Genomic DNA, 19,266 nt, shown 5'->3' on the forward strand with positions numbered 1-19,266 from the left:
TCGAAGGTCATTAGAGCGTTATTTCTTATACATCCGTGATCTACAGTCTTCAGCAATGATGTAAACTCATGAAACAAATATTTATCTACAAAACACACCAACCCACAATTTTTTGTTTATAAAAGTTTTTAGAAATATTTATGTTTGTATGCAATTGTGCGGGATGAGAAAAAAAAAGTAATTAAAAGCATTTACAGTTATAATTTTTTAATAAATTAGATACAAAATTACGCAGAAATTTAAATTAAACTTCGAATTGATTTCAAAATCTGATCTTTCATCTCACCTTAATAGTTGTTATGATAATGCTCACATGATTAGAATTCAACAGGAGATTGGTTTGAAGGACATTAACTCACGAAGCCAATGACCTGAAGATTCTTATCATTATTACTTACAGTTTTTGGGATGTTCATGATGTTGTTGGTGTTTTCGTACATGCCATTATTTGGTGGTGATTGTAGCCGTGGTGTCATGTTAGCATAAATTCTGCTTGGAGCATTATTCAGCTTTTCAAATGCCTTTTCATCAGGATCTTGGTAATCTGTATCTGAAATAAAAAACACGTTCAATGTCAATATTTGAATTTACTGTATGAAAAATATGTCATGATTTAAATATATTTTAATAGGTTATTATAGAAAATTTTCTACTATTCGTGTAGTGACGAAATTATTGTGCTGAATGATACAACAATTAGTACAATAAAATAACTGTACAGTATGGGATATCATAGGGGAAGCTGGGAGTGGGGATGTAGTGAAACTGATAAGAGGTGTTGACAGGTTAAAGGTCTGACCACTACAGCAGGGGTTAATACATGTATAGTGATTCGTTAATGTTTTTATTAAGCTTGTACTGTAGCCGTTATCAGGTAGCTGGCAAATAGGGGCGTGATTTCAAGTAGCTTTGGAATGAATAACAGTTTATACAGAGTGGCGCATGAAATGTCATACACTGAAAATATCTAATAAAACGTTTAATTTTGGGTTTAAAACTTTCAAATTTTGTGACTAGTAGCCTTAATCCATGTATGGTTCAATAGAAGGCAGCACTTATCAATGTCGTGCATGCGCTGTACAATCCACTGAGATTTCTGAAACATGGCAGACATGGGCCAGTTGACCCTCAAACAGAAAGTGAAGACGGTGTTGTTTTACGAGGAAACAGAGTGTGTAGCCTCGACTCAGGAACGTTTTCGTGTTTATTTTCGTACGAGGTGGGCTCCCTGCAGACAGACAGTGTATAGACAGCCGCAAAATTTGAAACTGATGGCAATGTTTTAGAGAAGAAATGACCTCATGCCGTCCCAGTCCCTACTCTGGAGAATATTGAGGCAGTGAGAGTGGTTTTGATATGAAGTCCTGCTAAATCCAACAGACAAGCTTCTGCCAATTTTGGCAGCTCACGTCGTTCTCTTCAGAGGATACTTCATGCTGATCTGAAATTATTCCTATACAAAATTGCAGTGCTGCGTAAACTAACGGCGAATGACAAGGAATCGTGAGTATAGTTTGCTGCTTGGAGTCTTGAAGAAGATAATGCCAAGATTCACAACACGTGGTTCTCCAATGGAGAGTACATTTATCTGAACGATTGTGTGAACAAGCAGAATGTCAGATTTTGGGCGAAAGAAGCTGCTAATATTGTGCACAAGATTGAAAATGATGGTGAAAAAGTAGATGTGTGGGGTGCGATTTCCAGTCATGGAATCATTGGACCTTTCTTTTTAACGACATTATTAACAGTGCATGGACATGTTGCAAAATAATTTTCTTCCGCAACTCTATGCAACAAGGCTACCAATGGAGACACAATGGTTTATGCAAGACGGAGCTCGTCCTCATACAGCAAATGTTGTTCTGGATTTCCTGCATGAACAGTTTGGGCCCTGTGTAATGTCCCATCGATATCCAGAACGTTTTCAGGTTGGTTCAATATGGCCGCCACACAGCCCGGATATCAATCCCTGTGACTATTTCTTATGGGGATATTTGAAGTCGACAGTCTATCGCAATAAACCAGGAAATCTAATGCAACTGCAAGCTGCTATCACGACTTTCTTTCAGAGAATGACAGAGGACTTGTGTCGTAGGGTGGTCGGAAACATCAGGGTTCATCTCGAAGAGGTAATACGCCAACAAGGTGGACATATTGAACACGTCCTTCATGCTCGTTAATTATGCACATTCAGGCGAGTAATGTAATACAAAATTGTATGACATATATTGTATATTAAAGCTTCAAAGCAGTATCTCGTGTTTTTTTCGAGTTTATGTTGTTCTGAATGCATTATGCCAGGTCAAAGGTGTGCTGTTGTGGTATGCAACAATTCTAACGATAAAAATAAAGAGTTGCTTCTCTTTACCATTCCTAAAGATTTAGGAGTTAGAAAAAATGAGTAATTGCCTGCAAAAGACAAGATAAATTCAACCCTGATACAAGCAGATTATGCTCTGATCATTTTAAAGATGACGATTTTTGTTCCTGATTTTCGAGCAGCTTTAATGAAAATAAATCCGAAACGACCGAGAATGTTAAAGCCTACAGGTAAGTTTAAATAAATCACGTAGGCCTATATACTGTAAGTAGCCTACATTAATATTGTCAGAGTGTATTAAAAATCATGCCAATCAACTTAACCGCAGTTGTAAAAGAATGGCAAAATATGAGACGACCAGCTCACCGCTGTTCTGAGGGATAATGTCGGGGTTCTTCTCGTCCATGCTGTCGATGCTCTCGTCGGTGTCCTTGCTGAGGGGCATGGTGCTGGACTTGTCGCCCCCTGGCGGAGTTCCTCGACGTCCGCTATTGCCACTCCCATCCTCACGCTCCTTGACGTCGTCGTCCCCGTGGCCGCGAAGTCGCATCACCACCACGATGATGACAGCCACCAGCACTAGCGCCGTTACCACTCCTATGAGCACTCCCAGGATCGGCGTGATCTGCAGGATCGCTGGCGTGGCAGCTGCAACACCAGAGTGCGACGCTTTTCATGACGAGAAAATCACAGTGTAGGTTCAAAGATACCAGACCCCACTAATCAATAGTGTTCAATAATTTGTTCGTATAAGTGTCGCTTCTTTAGCTATTACCAGAGACCGGAACTTTGGCAGAATGTCTTTTTAAATGTGTTAAATCTATCTTCATTTTGAAAGAAAGCTGTACGAACTATACCTTTGTGATTGAAACGTCACAGTTTTATGTTGCCGTTTTCTGCCTTTTTTTTTAAATATAAATGCCTAATTTACAAAATAAATGTTTTTTTTGCCTTTATTTGATTACTTATCTATTATTTATTAATTTTTTATTTTCATTTATTTTATTGCTAGTAAGTTTGAAATGAATACAAGTTAATAAATACAAGGAAAGATAAACTAGCCCACTCCTGAATGAGTAAGACTCGTGCTCAGGAGGGGATTCCAATACAGACAAAAATAAAATTAAAACTGAGAGTGAATACAGATTAAATAGTGTTTAATATGTTTAAACCCAAACTATAAATCCAATACAATTTGTTTTATTAATTTGGAGAGGATTCGTGGTTAAAATAATATTGGAATACAATTTGTTTAATAATCTGGGACCTTGACTCATGCTATGATAAAAAACTGCATTGGTTTTACATTTTGGTTCACACAAACGCAGATAATTCATATTTTTAGTTCTATATTTATGTATATACCTTAAGTTATAAAAATTTCTATGAAAATATTTTAATAAAATAATACATTTGTTCAATATTGAAAACTTTGAAGTGTTTAAACAACAATTCAGTTGGGTAATCTTTCTGTTTTTTTTTTAAACAAATTTTTAATGCTTTTTTCTGTAGTAAAATTAACGGATAAAGGTTGGATTTATAAGTTCCACCCCAACCTATTTATTATTAAAAATTGCCTACAGGTATATTTTTATTTATTTCTATAACCGCTACAATGAAAGTGACTTCACCGAATGTATATTATTGTCTTTCAGCAAGGCTATCTTTCAGTCAATTCATATTCTCTTTGCAACAATGAGTGCTGCCGTGCAAAAATGTATAACAGTAAGCGTTTGAATTATCGCTTGTGTTTATTTGACAAGGCAACAATGAGTCGCTGGTCTAACGTTATTTTTAATGGTTATTTTTCTTTCAGTTTTTATTGCGACGTTGTTAGCAGCAAGATGCCGAAATTCAGTGTTCCTTTACGCAGTAAATTGCAAAGTTACGTTAATATTTTTTGAGCCGACGTATTTTGTACTGACGGTAAAGTACTTACATGCAAAATATGTGAGCAGTCAGTGAACTACGAAAAGAAATATTTCATATCGCAACATATTCAGTACAACCAAACAAAAATGCACTTTCCAAGGCTACTGGGAAGAAGATTTCTTTGCTTCCAACAGTAATTGCAACATCGAGTCGAAAATCTCAATTTGCATTCGGCTTGTGTAAAGCTTATCTTGCTGCCGAAATCCCTTTGTGGAAAGTGCAAAGTTGTGGGTCTAGTGCAAGGTTTTTGTAATTGTCTTTTATTGCGTATGTTAGCTATTTATAATGCCTTTTTGCGTGTCTATTTTAGCTATTTATGATGCCTTTTTACCTGCCTATTTTAATGATTCATAATGCCTAAACTTTCGGTCTCTGGTTATTACTTATATGAATAGATGGCGAAGGTAACAGTCGGTGTCTCCAATAGTATATAAAATATACCCGCATTATAAAATTCAAAACGTTATCTCCCCCCTTTAATGATTGTGAAAAACACTAAATTTAGTGAGAAACCGCTGATATTCAATTATGAGAACAATTTATATTTTATCTAAATATTTTATCACATACTTTTTTTCCCGTCCCAATAATAGGGTCACCTATTGACAACTAGCGGAACTTTAGTTATGTCCTTGGTTCTGACTTTCCCGCGGTTAGAAAGTTCGCTTACACGATCAGAAAATTAAAGATCAGATATCTTATCTGACCCAGAATTTTCTGATTGTGTAAGCGAACTTTATAACCATGGAATAAGCTAAAGCAAAAAACTACATGCAAATGGACAAATTTTGAAATAGTTCCGTTAGTTCTCAATAGATGTCACATACACTCGTCATAGCTTTACATGAAATGAAACTAACCACTGAAATGCATGGTGATTGATATGTTCGTGTAAGCGTTGCTTTTTTTTTTCTTCAGTTTTTACTTATACGCATAGATGGTGCAGATAACAGTTAGTGTTTCCAACATTATATAAATAAATCTGCTGACAGACAGATAGACAAATAGATAGAGTCAGCATGGGTAGCGTAGTCGGTATAGCGCTGGTCTTCTGTCCTCGAGGTTGCAGGTGCGATGCCGGCCCAGGTCGATGGCATTTAAGTGTGCTTAAATGCGACAGGCTCATGTCAGTAGATTTACTGGCATGTAAAAGAACTCCTGGGGAACAAAATTCCGGCACACCGGCGACGCTGATATAACGTTGTGAGCGTCGTTAAATTAATCATAATTTAATTTTTAGATAGATAGATAGATAGATAGATAGATAGATAGATAGACAGAGAGAGACAGACAGATAGATAGACAGACAGACAGAAAGATAGACAGACGAAAAGATAGACAGACAGACAGATAGATAGATATATAGATAGGTAGGTAGGTAGATAGATAGATAGATAGATAGATAGACAGAGAGAGACAGACAGATAGACAGACAGACAGAAAGATAGACAGACAGAAAGATAGACAGACAGATAGATAGATATATAGATAGGTAGGTAGGTAGATAGATAGATAGATAGATAGATAGATAGATAGATAGATAGATAGATAGATAGATAGATAGATAGATAGATAGACAGATAGATAGACAGATAGATAGACAGACAGAGAGCTAGACAGACAGAAAGATAGACAGACAGACAGATAGATAGATAGATAGATAGATAGATAGATAGATAGATAGTTAGATAGATAGATAGATAGATAGATAGATAGATAGATAGATAGATAGATAGATAGATAGATAGATAGATAGATAGGTAGGTAGGTAGGTAGGTAGGCAGACAGACAGACAGACAGACAGACAGACAGATAGATAGACAGACAGATAGACAGAAAGATAGACAGATAGATAGAAATATAGACAGATAGACAGACAGATAAATAGAAAGATAGATAGATAGATAGATAGATAGATAGATAGATAGATAGATAGATAGATAGATAGATAGGTAGGTAGGTAGGTAGACAGACAGACAGACAGACAGATAGATAGATAAAGTATGTAGTTAGGTAGATAGACAGATAAATAATGAATGGATAGGATAGATAAATAAGAATGTAGACAGATTACATTAGGTAAATAAGTAAATAATAATAGATCCGTTAAATTAACAAATGATCTGTCTAGAAGACCAGTATCCGGCCTGCGGTCCCCGAGCTGACAAACCCTGTGTTAAGAATATCACACAAACAAGCAAATGTGAGAAAACAGGACGCAGATGGGCGTGGTCCGGCTTGTTGCTGGAGTAACTTTTGTTCGTGTGACCGCCTGCGAAGCGATAACACGGAGAGCTGGTCTTGCCGATTCCATTCATGTGAGTTATCAGACATACAATTCCAGCTTTTTGTGCCTTCAGCCTAGCGTCGCTATGGTAACCATCAAAGCAGAACGACTGAAGGTATTAAGAACACTGTATGTACACCTATGGAGGAATCGATATAACAAGCTCACAGTACTCAAGAGGGTCTTCTCTGGCTCCACCACTTCGTCAGAGAGATTTCCGTTACAGTAAATTCTTTCTTCGTTTGCCTCCCTTTTAAACTACAAAGACCATTCAGACATGTTGCTATGACATCGCTCGCGATTATGAAGCTTTTAAGTGAACTACAAATACTCTTGAGATAATTGGAAGCAGGTCGTTAGTATACGGATAATATTAAAGAGATATAAAATAAACGCAGATGATAGTCTTCTTTTGAAAGAAACAAAATAGAATAGAAATACGAAAATAAATTGAAGCAAAAATGAATAACTGAAGTGACATCCGAATGAGTCTGTTTCAAAGAAGATGATGATACATACTTTTTAATTATATGCTTACGCATTTGGCAACAATTTATATATATATATATATATATATATATATATATATGGGAGAGTCGAGTAGTATCGGACATCGGGTAATATCGGACAGTGAGTTTCTTTCATCTACCACACGATGATAGTACCTGATTGACATGGTTACGTTTCTATGATGTCCCATAAAGAAACGTAACCATGCCATTCAGGTACTACCATATAGTGGTAGATGAAAGAAACGCACTGTCCGATACTACCCGACTCTCCCCTATATATAATTTTATTCATTTATCTAAATGATAACAGCTCCCTGTATTAACAGGCTGCAACAAAGACACAGCATATTGAGCAATAGGCAGTTGAAAGTATAAATAATACTGGGTGTTCATTTCAAAGTGTGTCATGACTTCACTGTTGTTGGGTCACCGATTTGAAGCGAGTTTCAGCTTATATGTTAGAGAAGTTACCTATTATTTAAGGCGTTCTTCAATCTGAACTTGAGAACGTGTACGGTATAACTTGAACGTCGTAGCAACAGATGGCGGTCTGTACGGTCTGTGTGCTACCATAACCTCTTTCGAACTGTTTTGCGAGGCCAAGTCGTACGCAGGGTATTTGTTATCATCGGTTGCGTACGGTAACATTCCACAACACAAATCAAATGCTCCGTGTCCATGTTGACCGTCGAAGTTAATGTCAACAAATATGTAAGTAATCGTCTTAACCCTCTCCCCATATCCCGACAGTACGTATTTCCAAACAGTTCACATTCCTGCCACTACCGGCGTTACCGTACGTATCGGTACGTACTCTTCAGAATGAACGCCGTACTTGCTAGGCAACTTCTCTGCGTCATAGGTTATACACCTCTGCAGAAGTGTAGGAAGATTGAATTCTCTAGGCTCATCGGCTAGCCACATGACGGCATACAGCGAGCCATGACACATTTTGAACTGAACACCCAGTATACATACTGCATGTTTAAGTTTAACGGAGTCACACAACAATGACAAGAAATGACTGAATAAATAATTAGGTACTACTTAATTATTTGAAGATCACTGTTGACGTAGATATGGTTTCAGAGTATAAATATTGATCCTCTCAGAGCTGCAAGAACGATGTCATCAATTGCCTTCCTCTGTAGGCCGAAACGTTGCCAGGTCTGGAAGAAGAAACCGGGAATAGTTCCGCGCGCTCCAACCATAAGGCCTATTATTTCAATTTGTTGTAGACCGTATTTGTCCATGGAATATGGAACGGTACGTTTTTTTTTTTTTTTTTTCCATATTTACATCTTCAGGTTAGCTCTTTTGTTTTTCAAATCTAACGGTGGGATCGATGATGTAGCCATTGTTGTTATTTGGTGGGATGACAATCATGTCTATTCTTCTTGTACTGCCATTGTCTACCAGTCCATGAACTTCTTCGAACACTTGAAAATTTATTGATCTAAACTGTTCGGCGATCATCGAACGAATTCTATGGTGTCGTGAGTTATGGAGTACTTCACCGTCCGGACAAGAGCCCAGGACATGTGCAAGTGTTTCTGGCTCTCTATGGCATCGCCGACAGAAGATGTTGTCCCGAGTCCTGCCCGGAAGGGAGCGTACGGAAGACACGTGTGCAGTCATTTTAATAGCTTCCCGCCACTCGATAGAGGTTAGGCCTTCACTATGTTGTATCCAGAAATTCGCCGGAGTAAACTTGCTGTATAGCCTAGCTCTACGGCAAGACCTTTCTGAGGTAGTTTAGCCCACTTGAAACTGTAAAATAATTATCCAGTTTTTCAGCTTTCCTGTAAAATTTAGTTGCAGTTTCATGAGCGATATGTAGCCTAGATTTAATTTAATTAAAAAAAAATGCAAATAAAAACGAAGATTACACAAGAATATAGATGTAAGTCTATATATATATATATATATATATATATATATATATATATATATATATAACTATGCGTTTTAATATCTTTATAATATTGATTATAATATCGAAGGCCTAGTTCAAAAAGAAAACAACACAAAATTTAAAGTTTTCAGAAACCTGAATTTTAAATCAACATGTTGCTGTGAAAAATTCAATGAACACACTCTAATTTGAAACTATAAGCTTATATAAAACATCATTAACAGAATGTTTTAGTAATTTCAACGATCTTTTGATTTTTCACAGCAACATAAAGCTTTAAAATGCAGGTTTCTCAAAACTTTAAATTTTGATTTGTTTCCCTTTCGAACTGGGTCGTCGATATGTTGTGTCTTATGGCAATCCTAAATTAAGAGCAGCTTCCTTCCTCAGTTTCTATTTGAAGCTTATTTTCCTCTTTTTCACCTAATTTTCTGTATATTATATTTATCTTACCTATCCTGTACGACTTTAAAGACGTTTAACTGGAAAGCTTCGGAAGGTTTTTTTTTAAATATGTAATTACACGTAATATTTTGTACATGAAAGTCTGAGAAATATACAAATCGAGAAATAATCAAATAGTGACGAAAGCGGTAGGTTGAAGCATTTGAATTTAATCTAATTTGAATCTGAAAACTGGTTTCGCTCAAAGTTAAGAATCTTTAGAAAACGGTATTCCTTAAGTATGAAAAGTTTCTGTGCCAATTATGTGGTAAGTTTACTGGCCTAGAAAGCCAAGATGCTTTATATTAGAACCTTTTTGTCAAAAAGTTTTAATAAGGTTGTATTACCCTCCTATAATATAAATTCCAGCATCAAAACATCTCACGAGGTACTGGGTCACATCGATTTATCCGCGGCCCCTATTTCTCTCTTTCCTCAATACTATGCAGAATTCCTTCCACAACAAATGTAAATTCCAAAATCCCATCATCCCCACCTCCGGATTTACGCCTCCATTCCACCCATCTGTTAGTTATTTCACCAGAGAGACGAGACGACTTCTGCGCACGCCCGCTTCTTTATCTCCTTTTAGATTTTGTTAGCTAAGACGAACTCCCTCATTTATATCGGTGGGTCAATGAAATGATGCCAACGGACGGATCGATCAAACGGCACTCATTGAACTGGATTGCATGGAAAGAGAACTTTCTGTGAATACGTTCACTTTGACTTCAGCACCTCATTTCAATGCTGGAGTCAAAGTATTTCGCCAAGCAGAAAACTAGCAGGGGGAAATATTGAAGTGTTTGTGTGTGCCTCGGTGGAAGGAGACAAGGAGGAAAATTGAATCTTATACAACAAATGTTTAGAAAAGAACCCTACAGGATTCACGTCAAACAATGACAAAACTCTTTTAATTAAGGTTGAGGTTTGTTGTTGAATACCGACGTACAGATTATATATTCCGAGATAGACAATTACTTTCGTCATGATGGTGAATCATTATCATTATGGGAAGTAGGCTACTTGTAACATAAGGTGAATATTTCATATAGGATTCAGGAATATATAAGTGGGCCGTTCAAAAAAGTTGTGGAGTTTCATAGGTGTTAGTAGGAAGATTAAAAACTACAATTAGAATATCTGAAAATATGGTAGCACACATATTTAATTGTTAATACTGCAGGTATATAGGACTGAATGTTATTGAACAGATAAATTAGAGTAAATTATATTTTAATATAACCGTTCGAGTTTTGATAATAGGCCTACATTGAAATACCTGAAAAAAAAGCGCTTGATGAAGCCTTCATCTAGATAATTTTACGCACTCGGCGAAAATTTACTGAAATATTTGCGGTTTTAAAATATTGCAAACATTATACAATTATAGAAGGATGTAACGAACAAGTCACATCGTTAATCTTAGCTCAGCTGGCAAATACGGAGAAGTGGGGAGGTTCTGATTAATCTGGCGCTCGGAGAAAATTTACTGAATTATCTGATTATCGGATGTCTGCGAGGGTTAGCCGTAAATTACATTTTAAGCAAAGAGAAGGACTGGAAAAATTAACAAGTCTTAAAAAATTATTATCCATATGTTTGTACGATTTTTTTTGTCTGTGATTTGTCCCTAATCATGTCTTTTGTAAGAACCGATTTTGGTCACATTTAGTACACACCTACCATAAAATAGAATTCGTGAAAATACGGATATACAGCAGTAGCCATATTTTTACGTTGAAAATTCAAATACAACAGAAAATTATGAGATATAATCTATTGCACCGGTTTTGATCTCAGCATTACATTGGTAAATTGTTTGATGAACGTGGGGACAGCATGATGTTTGGTGCCGAGAAAATCTCTGGGTGGATTTTAATGTAGGCGTAAGCTACAAAATCTAAGCTGGCTATGAGAAATTACGTAATTAAAAGCAAGCGATATATGTCATTGAAAATATTTCATATTTTCACTTTTTAGATATTAAAATAATTTTCTAAAGCTAATAATGATGAACCGCGTCAAAAATACCAAAACACTTAAGTTATTTACATATACATTTCTCCAAGCAGACAAGCAGACAAATGTGGTTTTTAATGCACATCCGACTGAAAGAAATATTTGATTTTCTGGGATTAAAGAGTTTGATGAAATAAATCGTGTAAGGTCACTGAAAGAAAGATTTGATTTTCTGGGATTAAAGAGTTTGATGAAATAAATCGTGTAAGGTCACACTTCAGTAACTTAAAACAAGCCACCGGCGTGGCTCAGTCGGTTAAGGCGCTTGTCTGCCGGTCTGAAGTTGCGTTCGGGCGCGGGTTCGATCCCCGCTTTGGCTGATTACCTGGTTGGGTTTTTCCGAGGTTTTCCCCAACCGTAAGGTGAATGCCAGGTAATCTATGGCGAATCCTCGGCCTCATCTCGCCAAATACCATCTCGTTATTACCAATCTCATCGACGCTAAATAACCTCGTAGTTGGTACAGCGTCGTCAAATAACCAACTAAAAAATATCTTAAAACACATTCTGTAAACGGGGGATCATGGCAATTTAGCATTTAGACCATTCTCTGGTAAAAACATTATGTTTGTGTTTGTTGCCAACTTAAAGTCAATTGGAAACAATGCAACAATCAACACACATTATCACATGTATGTATGTTTGTAGGAAAAAACCATTATACCAAATATACTGAACATTTTTCAACATTAGACCATATTGATTGTATCAAATATATAACCATCGAAATCGATCCCGGCCCAGGTCAATGGCATTTAAGTGCGCTTAAATGCGACAGGCTCATGTCAGTAGATTTAATGGCATGTAAAAGAACTCCTGCGGGACAAAATTCCGGCACACCGGCGACGCTGATATAACCTCGGTAGCTGCGAGCGTCATTAAATAAAACATTTTTTTTTATAATCATTGAAGCAAATATACTAGACTTTCTTCAACAACAGACAACACATATTTTACGAAATATAACCACTGTACCAAAATCCTGGACCTTTTTCAACATTGGACTATATGAATTGTACCAAATGTCTCTGGATTTTTTTGCTTGTACGAAATGCTGCTATTGGACGATATGAATTGTACCAGATGTCCGATAATTCTTGACATATAATGAGGTATAGAGATGACAAAATTACAAAAGAAAAAAGGAATTGTAGTTCTAATTTCAGCCATGAAATCTTTCTGCAGGATTAAAGTACATATTATAAATACAATAGTAACAGTTGTAAAATTATACTAAAATATTTTTTGACACAAATGCATAAACAATAAAACATCAGAAAATTCATTAATGTATTAACTAAGCCTAAAATATTTCGTAATAAATTAATGTTAGTGCCCCAGTACCTCATACATCCACCAAAACCAAATGAATTCATGATACACTACTAAGTTTATCAAAGAGTAGCAAATAATTATATGAATAACCCAACCGCATGACACTAATATACATGATAAAAAACCCAAACCGGAAATTAGTCGTCGAAGTTTTCTGTTAATCTATAGACCGGATGTTAGTATTCGCCTGCCATTTAATAACCCAATAAGCAACTAAAATTAATTATATAATGAGTTAATTTGGTTATTAGTATTCCTTAGCAAATATTTCCAGCTACATTAATGTATCTCATTCCTTTTGAAGAAAAAAAACGAATAGAGTCACAGTTGTACCTAGTAGGAATTATAGTGTGTACACAAAGATTTGTTCATAAATTTGTGTTTTTGTGTTCTTTGCATTACAATCATCCGAAATCCGAAGGCATGTAGCTCGCAGAATTAAATTATCATATCTTGGTGACAGGAAAATTTGATAAGAAGGTCACGCTTTTATGGCGTGATGTATGCAGCTATTTTTATAAAAGCATATTCGAAAGATGGTTAGATTTTGAAATCTATGTTTACGTTTTTATTAATTTTTAAATTTACTGAAAATAAAAATGCATTTATATTCGTAAGACTGAGCTTTTTGGTCGTTGATACTCATTATCTTAGTTATGATAACTAATTTAGGCCTAATAGGTTTGTTCCTAAAAATAGAAATGTTGACTTGTTTGCTTACTTAATTTTATAGTCATATAATTATTTTTATATAATGGTTTAAACTAGTTATTTTGAAAGCTTATATAAATTTTATTCATACAAAACGGTACACCTTCTCCTATTTATGCCTAATCTGCATAACTTGAGGAAATGATCCTCCCAGATTACTGCGATAAGAATAGTTCCTATTTCTGTTTCAGAGTTTTTTTATGTCTGAGACTCGCTTGCCTTGGCTTGGCTTTACAAGAGGTTGCCATTGCCTTTTCCAGACATTAATCAGGCATATTTTTTTACTTTGAAGCTATCTTAAAAATAATTCTACGATTGCGGAAAAAAGAGAGAGATTCCATTTAATAAAAATGTAAAATATTTCGCCATGAATAAATAAATAAATAAAGTAAATAAGTAAGTAAATAAGTATATAAGTAAATATGTAAATAAATAAATAAATAAATAAATAGATAGATAAATAAATAAATAAATAAATAAGTAAATAAAGTAAGTAAATAAATATATAAGCAAATATGTAAATAAATAAATAGATAAGTAAATAAATAAATAAATAAAGTAAATAAGTAAGTAAATAAGTATTTAAGTAAATATGTAAGTAAATAAATAAATAAATAAATAAATAAATAAATAAATAAATAAATAAATAAGTAAATAAATAAGTAAATAAATAAATAAATAAATAAATAAATAAGTATAAGTATATAAGTAAATTAAGTAAATAAATAAGTAAATAAATAAATAAGTAAATAAGTAAATAAATAAATAAGTAAATAAGTAAGTAAATAAATATATAAGTAGTTATGTAAATAAATAAATAAATAAAGTAAATAAGTAAGTAAATAAGTATATAAGTAAATATGTAAGTAAATAAATAAGTAAATAAATAAATAAGTAAATAAATAAATAAATAAAGTAAATAAGTAAACAAATAAATAAATAAGTAAATAAGTAAGTAAATAAGTATATAAGTAAATATGTAAATAAATAAATAAGTAAATAAATAAATAAGTAAATAAATAAGTAAAGTAAATGAGCAAATAAGTAAATAAATAAAAAATAAATAAATAAATAAATAAATTATAATAGTACAGTATAAAAATTTTGTTCGTTGAAGAGCAAGACAGCAAATATGTTAGGTAAACGCCATAATTTTACGAATTCTTACATATATGGCTTATTTATTTATTTAGTGTATAGGTAATTAATTCTCTAATAATTTTATACGTAACATAAAGTAATATGCAAAGATTAAGAAAAGAACTTATAGAAATTTTCCAACAATTTTGTTATTATTATTATATTATTATTATTATTATTATTATTATTATTATTATTTAACTACGGCTATAGAAAACTGAAGTTACTGATTCATATTGTGAAGTGACGAAAAGAGAAAAGTTTTTATAAAGATGTTTATGTTTATAAAAAATCCAATTCGTAATTATATAAATAAAGAAAAGAATATCACACTGAAAAATGTCAAAATTCGTCAGTTTTGAAGTAGGCCTATGAAGTTTTGCACGCGCGTCCTGTTTGACATTAAAATTATAGAAATACTCAGTCTTCGTAATGCTGCACTTCTTGTCACATTGTAATACATTTCTCTTATGTATATTTACGAGTTGATACTACCTTTAATGTAATATCGTATGCATCATAATTCAAACAACACTTGCAATAAATATATTTAGTGTTAAGTGAGCAGAAAGTTAAATAATAGACTCTGTTATTTGCGTCCCATAAGGGTGAAGGAAACATGGTCGGAATATATAGCCATCTATGCAGGTTTTTTGTGACATACATACAGCTGAAATTTAAAATAACAGGTTTAGCTGTCTTGAACATGAGATATTGATGATAATCTCCCTCAAAGTTGTCTGATTCCTTTTAAGATAAAGATTAAGTACATAAGTGTGTGAATATTTGGATATCAGGATCCTGAAGAGAGAGGAGGGGGACATTTATCTTGAATGGATCTTTAGAAATATTTTAACATATTTACCTTAACGGCGTAGGATTTCTTAACAAATACTATTCGTATTGAAAAAAATCTGATAATAAAATATCCTGAAGGAAGAGGCGAGAAAAGAAGGGAAGACTTGGGGAGAGTTGAAAGCCCTAACTCGTAACTATTTGATGGAATTTCGTAGTGAAAAAACGAAAGGACATGGATGAGTGAATGGATGAATGGATGAATGAATGAATGAATGAATGAATGGGTAAATTAATCATTTATATCTCACTCACTCACTCACTCACTCACTGACTCACTGACTCACTCACTCACTGACTCACTCACTCACTGACTCACTCACTCACTCACTCACTCACTCACTCACTCACTCACTCATTAATTTATATATTTTTATTTATATTTCGTTATTTATTTATCATTAAGCCAGGAAACACTTCCTCATTAATATACTGAAGAATCAATAGTTTATATTCTATGTGAAAAAAAAATTAACTAGTTGTTATATATTACAGGATTGTTTCCGATCACTGATAACGAATTTGAATGACGTCATGTGCGTCAGGAATCACACCGACAGCTGAATTGCGGCGAGAGGTGACAGATCAGTAGTGAGTGATTTAATACTCAGAGTGCACGGTGTATCACAGTAGCAATGCCCAAGAAAATCGAGCCTTTTTGGGAGGGGTACATAACAACTCTTTCCGATGCCAAGTACAGTTAGGCTACGTGAAAATCATAGGAGCCTGCAAAAAACGCGGTTTCGTTATTTCCAAGAAAGGCATCTTGTGTGTACCTAATAAGACTGGCAAAGCTCGGATGGGATTAATTTCCAGTGTGGAAAAAGCAAGCAAATCCACCCCCCGTCACAAGTCGCCGCATCCCACGAGATGATACAAATTAATTCCATTCGAGCTTTACCAATCTTATTAAGTACACAGAAGATGCCTTTCTTGGAAATAACGAAACCTCGTAATGTTCCTTATTTCCTTTCTGAAAACCCGGCAACCCTAATCGTGAAGGCTCTACAGAGTTGCAGTAACTGTCCGGTCATTCCCACCCCGCATCAACGAGGCTCTTACACTCTACCCTGAAACCATTTTTTTTTTCAATGAAATGGAATATGAGTAACATGAATTTCAGAGTGTTGGTAGAATGAAATTTGTATGTTTGAGGAAAATGGGAGAAACCCGAGAAAAAACCTCATTGCCATTCGGCGCCGGAGATCAAACCCTAGCTCAGTTAATGATAAGCTCGAATTCTTGCACTGCGCTACCGATTGGTGTCTGATAATGGAACCGATACGTACCTTTCAGACGTTGATGTTTCTACATTGGCTGCAGAATTCCAAATACCATGCACCACATTCAATGAGCTGTGATAATAAATGAGCAACATTGCCTAATTCGAATTAATAATATAACGGATGCTGATATTTTATATTATTTAACAGGAGGGAATTAAGCAGATATGACAGCGAGCATAGTAAGCAAACAGGTTGCAGTGTATCCAGGATCGGATGGCGGATGGATTATCAAATGAAAATAAAGCTTTTAGGTAGTTACATTACTTATAAAATTATATTCTAAGAGTTAAAGCACCAATATCCCTTATATACTGACAGCTAGAACTGTATTATGACTTCAGCTGAGTGTTTCTCACAGTCAACCAGCACAGACATACAACACCGACACTATAAAGCTGTTAGTTCCACTCCCAGGACATCTATCTACGCAAGCGACATTTTCTGCCTTACCACCGCGAGCATCCTCTCGTAGTTCGGGCAATATCGTGTAGATGGACACGGCGTCGCTGGTGGCATGAGCTGTCACCGTGCGTACAGATAACACGAGATCCCTGGGGTCGTAGGGCAGGTCTGTGATCTCCAGCATCCCTGCCGTCTGAGAGGTGGTGCTTGCCACCAGTCTCCGGGTCCTGGCGTCGAACACTTGTAGCACATACGTGGTGTATACGTCATCGGGTTGGTGCCGGGCGTCGGGGGGAGTGTAGCAACCTACCCTCAGCGAACTGACTGTCTGGTGTGTGATCGCACACTGCTCGGGAGGCAGTGGTTTTTCCGGCCAACCTGATTTTGGAAAGTCCCAAACTCAACCAACTGGTCATTGTAATTCTATCACTTAATCAGAATGTTAATTTTTTTCCAGTGGCAAAAACAATGCCCTGTGGTACTTATTTTACGACTGTTCAACTAGAGAGTATCGAGCGGATATCAGGAAACAAGGAAACGAAAATATTCTGAGAAAACCTGTCTCAATTTATAGTGGGGTAAAGCAATAATCAACAATATGAACTTGTTTAATGGGAGATCACTTGTAGAATCAGTAGTCTGTTATGAATCCGAGGTATGATGAATACTGAGAGAAAAGGATAAAAGAAAGCTCTTAGGGTCGTATTCATAGACGATACTTTGGACCAAAGTTGACTTTGGAAAGTACAACGTCACCATTTTCCTATTCACAGTCGACACTTTGAGGAAAGTAAACTTCAATTCTGACTTTACTTCGAAGTCGCCGAAAATCTAGACTTTGACTTTGACTTTCGTTCGTGGACAACAGGAAAATGACTGATATTTGGGAAATTGTTGAATTTTCCGAGAATACTGAAGACATCTACGAGATTATTAAAGCTGTTCATGTTCCTTAGCGTATTATTATAGATTATAAACTCAAATCAAGGTACAGGTTTTTTAAACAGACAGTATTAAATATCCTCGTCATGTTTTAACTTTCATTGATGAATAATCAAAGAGAATTATCTGTTCCACCAATAAATAATACAACTTATTTCATCGCGATATTACGCCATAGGTAAGGATTAATAGCTTAATATTGATTCTTACTATTTAATTCTATAGAGGATAGGTTATACAGTAGGAAATGCGGTTAATTTATAATCCTTGCTGTCATCATAATAATGTTTCCTGCATATTGATATCAGATAATTTTTAAGTAGTTTCTGCAGACATGCAGGGAATAACTCTGCCAACTATCAGCAGGATAATATGCCTCTTTCATAGTCTGTCATTGGTGGAATCTCATCTTCCATATCTTCACAACAAAATTATTTTACAATGATATAATTTAAGGGCGTAATGTGAAACTAACGTAACTATAATAGATGTTTTATTCACAACAAAATTCTTAATAGACAATACTATTTCAGATAAATTATACCATCATGTTTTGTAGTTATGAATTGCGTTATATACAAGACTGAGTTAAGATTTTTGTGGCCAGCTAGAAGAACAAATTATTATCGATTGGTGTCAGGACCTAAAAGTGTTAATTTTTATACGATACTTACGTTAGTTTCGCAATAAACCCTCGAATAATAGTATTCTTATATAAAGCTGCAAGAACTATTAACAAATGCTTAACATGTACCAATGTTCAATTGTTTCATTGATTTGTGACTCAAAAGATGGCTTTGATTGTGGCAGTGCCTACTCTATTTCAACTATCTATTAATTTAAATCGTTTAGAAGGCAGTGATTTTGATTGCCAACATTAGAACAAGATCGTCAAATCTCGACTTACCAAAGTCAAAGTCTCAGAAGTATTGTCTATGAATAGGACTTTTAACAAAGTTAAACTTTACTACGAAAGTCGACTTTGGGAAGTCTTCATCCGGCCCTTAGAAATGAAGATGGAGCACTTGAGGTGTAGTTCAGGTGTCTTAAGACGGAAAACGAGTAGAAATGAGGAAATAAGGAGAAGATTCGGGTGGGAGAATATATTTTGGATAGGACAGAGATAAACAATTGCAATTGTTAGGATACCTCATATGCAGGAA

At 35.0% G+C, this 19,266-nt stretch overlaps 1 protein-coding gene across 1 annotated transcript in view; it reads right to left on the minus strand.

The window, feature by feature from the left end:
* Window positions 1-19,266, minus strand: part of LOC138700577 (protein sidekick-1-like) — a 309,648-nt gene that overhangs the window by 11,537 nt on the left and 278,845 nt on the right. The window contains exons 7-9 of the mRNA XM_069827159.1: window positions 17,210-17,539; window positions 2,687-2,968; window positions 399-550 (exon numbers count right to left, since the gene is read on the minus strand). Of these exons, the coding sequence (XP_069683260.1) occupies window positions 399-550; window positions 2,687-2,968; window positions 17,210-17,539 (764 nt within the window). The remainder of the gene's footprint in view (window positions 1-398; window positions 551-2,686; window positions 2,969-17,209; window positions 17,540-19,266) is intronic.

Source organism: Periplaneta americana, chromosome 5, assembly GCF_040183065.1.
Source record: "Periplaneta americana isolate PAMFEO1 chromosome 5, P.americana_PAMFEO1_priV1, whole genome shotgun sequence".
Lineage (NCBI taxonomy): Eukaryota > Metazoa > Arthropoda > Insecta > Blattodea > Blattidae > Periplaneta > Periplaneta americana.